General features: G+C 39.4%; 1 protein-coding gene across 1 annotated transcript; it reads right to left on the bottom strand.

Moving 5' to 3' along the window:
• Positions 1-886: 886 nt before the first annotated feature.
• Positions 887-5,029, bottom strand: LOC131989578 (hyaluronan and proteoglycan link protein 3-like). The gene is made up of 6 exons (XM_059354848.1): positions 4,896-5,029; positions 4,126-4,291; positions 3,827-4,049; positions 3,572-3,717; positions 2,477-2,779; positions 887-2,251 (listed from the first exon to the last, which is right to left on the bottom strand). The coding sequence occupies exons 2-6, from the start codon at positions 4,235-4,237 to the stop codon at positions 1,962-1,964; spliced, it is 1,074 nt and encodes a 357-aa protein (XP_059210831.1). The 5' UTR covers positions 4,238-4,291; positions 4,896-5,029; the 3' UTR covers positions 887-1,961.
• Between the last annotated feature and the right edge of the window lie 822 nt (positions 5,030-5,851).

The following is a 5,851-nucleotide window of genomic DNA, read 5'->3' as shown; positions in this document are numbered from 1 at the left end:
TTGAAGAATTTTAGCATCTTGGATTTGTTTTTTTTGTGGATGAATGGACAAATTGTTTTAAAGTTCTTGTGAAAGAATATCACTACTCCAAAATGATCTCTGATTCTTTGAACCCTGTCGGGATCTAGTGAAGCAGCCCGTGTTTCCACCAGTTTTGAGTGGATCCACTGTAATCAGTGGTGTGTCATCAACAGAGTGCGTTGCAACAAAAGTAGACAGTAGAAGCAAGACGACGGATCACATTGCTTACCTGCAAGTTTATGTTCTGTTTTCATATAAAATAATGATGTTTTTCAAGAAATCAAGCATGGGCCAACTATTAATGATATGAAAATGTAAGACTATTACGTGCAAGACTTGATTTTCTTTTTCCAACCTGCAGAATACGACACATGCACTGTTGTCATCACAGTTCAGGTTGAGTAATACCTGATATCTTTTGGTTCCAGCTGAATTTTCCAGGTTTCAAAACAGTTTACTTTTGTTCAAAATGTTCTGAAAAGTTCAGCTGATGCACCAGCGTGCAAAAACAGACCATGACTCACAATTGCAAATGTATCTGCAATTAGTCAGCGTTACTCATATGTGAAACATCATGCTGCTAATATTTGAGATTAGTCTGTCAGCAGTGCTTGAAAATCACCTTGAATTCTATAAATATATTAGGTACACTGGGTTTTTTAAAGATTGTTTAGTCTAACATGCTGTATTTCCTTTACTCAGTAAACATACAACCACAGAAGGAAATCTTTATTTCCCTCCATTGAACACCAATCTGTATTAAAAACCACTTATGTTTGATAGTAGTATAAATAAAATAGTTTTTTTTTAATGCAAATAAAGCTCCTGTAAACAGTGTGTATGTGGGTGGAGAGGCAGAGACAAACCGTGTGCACAAGGATTTTAATGGTTAGAAGAAGCATGTCATACAAAAATAAGTTATATATCAGATTTATGAGTGATGTGAAAATCACCTGAGGTATGGTTATACAGCACCTTCATCAGCAAAAAGAATAATATAAAAAGCTTTATGCTTAATGGCATTAATAGTGAGACAACATCATAGTAAAGCAAAGGTTTGGCTCACATGTACAAAAAGAGAAATTCAAAGAGAATGCACTAGTAGAAACATACAATGAGATGTAGATAAAGTAAAACTAAGTAAAAGGTTTTCACCAGTGATTTCCAATCTCTTCACTTGTAAGTAAAACCTATTAGGGACCCTTTACGACAGTTAATAATCAGGTTAAACAAAGAGTGATTTTGGCCTTAAAAAAACTTTCTAAACAGTCTTTTCTTACAGACTGGCATAACAACATTGGAAGTTGTTATAAGATGCAACTACTGCTACTTCTGTGCTATTCCCTAAATCTAATATAACTTAGTAAATGTTTCTTTGTTTGCCTAATATCCAATTCAGAGTACTGAGGACTGCGTTTACTTGGCCATGTTGGGGATTTTTGATTTACAATTAGAGCAGCCCAGATACGGGATGGATTCAAATGGTGCAGATTTGTCATTTTAATGCTCATTCTGTAAAGGCTACTCCTGTATAGTATAATAACAACAGGTTTCAAGGTTATTAATGCTGTTTTTGTCAAATTCCTGCCCATCCTATGTTGTGTAACTATGTTGTGCCCCACTTTAGGTGGCAGGAGTGAGAATTTGCCATCCTAAATTTGTTGTTTCAGAATGAGGAAGACAGTTGGAGAACAATTAGATACACAATAGAACAATGATGTTTTGCATGAGCTACTTTTGATGTTTTTCCCAAATGATGTCCAGATCATTAGGGATTCTATTATTTTGAATGGCTTGAAAAGTAGCGGATATATCTGTGAACAACATCTGGCTTGCCTCTGCTAAAGACCCCTTCGATAGACTTTGTTGTCTGCTCATTAAGGATACATATTTTCAAGAAACGTTTCATTTCTGACCCCATAGAAGAGTGGGATCTAAATTCATTCGGCCCCTGCCTTGTAGCAGTAAACTCCATGCTTGTGCTGAGGTGGTGGGAAGCCAAAGCTGCGCACCCCGGGCTCAGAGGGACCACAGTTTATTCGTGGCCTGGTGATGGGATACCGAACGCTCCCATCAGCCAGCCAACCAGCGTCACAGTGGTCCAGCCCTCGGAGTTTCCAGGCGGCGTAGAGCTGACCGACTTTGGCGATCTCCCCTCCATCCTTCTGACATGCCTGTTGAGCCTCAGTCAGGTTCATCTTATGAGAGGGCTGCAGAAAGTAGACTTTCCCTTTGAAGGAAACACATTTATTGTGATATTTAGAGAACTTTCTGCATGCTGGATGAAGCTCACAAACTTTCATGCTGTTAATTTACTTTTAACTGTCATTCACATAATAACACAACAATATTTAAGTGAGAAACTTGGGATAAAGGTATTCATTCTTTATCATATTATTCTTTTATGAATTCTCTTTTCAGATATGTTCATTATGTTGGTCTCACACCGCCTCACCATGCAGTGAAGAGGAGAAACAGAAGACATCATAGTGATGAAGGTGCAGGTGCCGTCTGCCGTAGCTCCGGACCCCCGGGGCGAGGCCATGCCCCCCACAGGGCACTCTGGGCTTGTTGATAGGGTACTGGACTGTCCCGTCAGCCAGCCAGCCTGCATTGCACCAGTTCAGGCCCTCCTTCCAGGACTGGAAAAGCTGCATGAAGGTGGCCAGCGTGGAGTCCTGCTCCTCACAGACCTGCTGGGCTCCCAGGAAGCTGAGCTGGTAACGACCATGAGGGTGCTGGTAGGGAAACACCACACCTGGAGAGAAGAAGTCATTAGACACTTAGACACATATTAATATATTAGTCATATAACAAGTCTATAACAAGTCAAAATGTCTGCTGTGAAAAGGGACTTTTACAATCAGTGAAATGCAACTACAACTAAAAGTAAGTTTAGTAAGTTAATCCAGGGGGAACAATTACTGTAATCGCAAGCAAAACATTATAATAACAAGAGTCTACATTTAGTCATTTTGCACCTCTTTGTTAATGCTTTGCATCAATTTGTATCAATTGCATCAATCATTTTGTAGCTCTGTGATTGTTTTGCACCTATTTTTATTTGTTTTGCATCTCTTTGTAGTATTTTTTCATGTTTTATTACTCTTTGTGGTAGTTTTACATCTATTTCTAGTCATTTTGCATGTCTTTGTAATAACATTAAGTCTCTCTGTAGTCATGATGTATTGTTTGTAGTTGTTTTGTGTATGTTTGTATTCATTTAGCATCTGTTTATGATCGCTTGTGTGTTGTTGTTTTTTCCCAGTGATATTTGTGCCTCAGGACCAATGACCCGACTGGGCCTATGCAATCCCATCCACAAGTTACAATTAGAAGACAAATCAATGTAAAAGCTCAAAGTGTGAAATGAAATTTTAATGAAGAATCAAATGCCTTATAATCAGATTGCTTTTCATCTTCAATCCATTAAGCTGGAAAACATCAGAGAATCTGTTTCTTAATAGAATTAGAAGTAGGCTGCATGTAATGTTTTGACTCTTCTCTGAGAATGGAAGTCGTGCTAACAGTGCAGGGGGACACATTGTACCTCGTAACTCCAGATAAACTGAAGTGCTCTTGTCCTCCAACCCGTCCACCACCTCGCAGTGATAACGGCCCGTATCATTACACTGCAGGTTCGTCATCACAAGGGCAGCGTCTCCTGGGAAATCCTGTCTGAGCTGCACACGACCCCTGACGAACACACAACACACACACACACACACACACACTGTGAGAAACAAGCTCCCCCCTGGCAATTTAGCTTGAAGCCCCCCCCCCAACTATTTGTCCTTTTAACAACCTGAAGTCTCCAAAACTTCGACTGCGGGAGCCGATGGCCACCAGCACATCTGTCTGGTGTCCCCCAGCAGCAGGCAGCCAGGACCACTTGACGCGGACCTCCCTTGGTGAGCTCAGCTCAGGTTCATACCAGAACCTGCAGGGCATGGTGGCATTACCCCCTCCGACTGCAAACACTGAGGCTTGAGCAGAGTCCACATGGAGCTTCACACCATTGAAATGAACTGTAGGAAATATAAACATGACTTCTAAGAATGGAGTACCTATTTACATAAACAAAGCTCAAATTATAGTGCATACTTTCTTTGCTGCTATTTCCATTGATGTAGTCATGGTAGATGAAGTTGTTTGGGATTGAGAAAACCAGCTGAGGCAGCAAAAACACCAGAACCTGGAGGAAACAGATCATCATCCTGGCTGTGAGACAAATCCTGGTCTTAGTTGTCTCTGTGCAATCCCCCAAAACCTGCAGAGAGAAATCTGGCATATTATCCCCTCAAAGTACAGTGGAAAAATGATTTGTATGACTGCATTACAGAGTTTTCAATGAACATACAACCTGCTGTGTTTAACTTTGGGCGTTGTGACAGGACAGTGTCACTAGAGGGCAGCATGTTAGTGGGCTGTATATTTTATATGGAAACTTAATGTTGCCACTTCGACAAACTTTGTGCTCTTTGTATGTATATATGTGTGTAAGTAGGGTGTCTACATTGCAGCGCCACAAAATGTATACTTCAAATTACTTATTTAAAATATATAAATGTCGATTATTTGAACTGTAATTTTCAGCACTGCAGGAAGGCGACAACAATTTGAGTAAATAGCATAATTTGTATCTTAAGTCAATCGTTCCTTATCTTATCTTTAGCCAAAAATATATATAGATATTTGTTAAGTGTAACACCCGTGACAACTGGTGACTCTATTAGGAATATAACACACCTGGAAAACTGGAAAACTCAAATAAAAAAAATCTGAATTTCAGAAGCTAATTTAACTAATAAAGTGACTCGTGTTTTACAACTTACAGACCATATTTGACGCACATATTTCTTTCACTCACTTACCAGGAAAGACCTTGATATTCTGCTTGTAGTTAAATCCTGGTCAGAAGGAAAGATTTGATGCTGAGAAGCAGAAAGTCTTCAAAGGGACGCAGGAGCTCTGCTGCACACAGGGAGGTTGTGGTCAAAAAGAAAAAGAAAAAGAAGAAGCAAGCTAAATTGAGGCTTTAGTCTTTTTCGTTGGTAAAACAGGTGCAGCTGTGGTCAGCTAGTAATGAGTAGCTGGACAGTAATGCTGCTCTGTCGCTATCAGACTGTACAAAGACTGGATACTTACCTGTGTGTGTGTGTGTGTGTGTGTGTGTGTGTGTTTGTGTGTGCAACCAGTGAGTGAAGAGAGTTGGTGATGTCATGTCATATATGGAGAAGCCCCCAACTGAATTGATCAAAACTGTACATTCAAAAGTGGTTCAAGAAGACTTATGTTATGTAAATTAGGAATGGAAAGAGAATTGCTGGTTAAATTCAGTAGTCTAGTGTACATTTGTAAAATTAGAAGTTTCTCTAAGTTATGGTGTTTGCAGTTCCCCAGCTTTGTGAGCAAAACTTCATACAAAAAATTAAATTGTTTTTACTGAAAAACTTTTATCATTTGAATCACAAACTCCACAACGTTTTATTTATTCTACCAAACCATTTTTTGAGACAGTTTTTGATTGCTTTATCTGCTTTATATAGTTTGTGATATTTTATTCTGTACAACAGTGTAAGTGCTCTGAATGGACTACTGTCAAAAATCAGTAATGGGTTTTGGTCCTGCTCCTGCAAACAGTAGGACCAACCATATGAAATGTTCATTTTGTGCAGCTTGTTGTGTGGGACAATCTTGGGACAAGATTTTTTCCTGCATCCCTCCTAAACTCTCTGAGAGCAGATGTTTGTTGCTGGTAGCTTTGTTTATTGCCCCCCTGAAAGCATCCTATGATCTTTTATAGGAAACCCTGCTATTTTGTGGAAAA

Source organism: Centropristis striata, chromosome 2, assembly GCF_030273125.1.
Source record: "Centropristis striata isolate RG_2023a ecotype Rhode Island chromosome 2, C.striata_1.0, whole genome shotgun sequence".
Taxonomy (NCBI): Eukaryota; Metazoa; Chordata; class Actinopteri; order Perciformes; family Serranidae; genus Centropristis; species Centropristis striata.
Note: the sequence above shows the minus strand (reverse complement) of the source record. Positions and strands in the feature narration are given on the sequence as shown.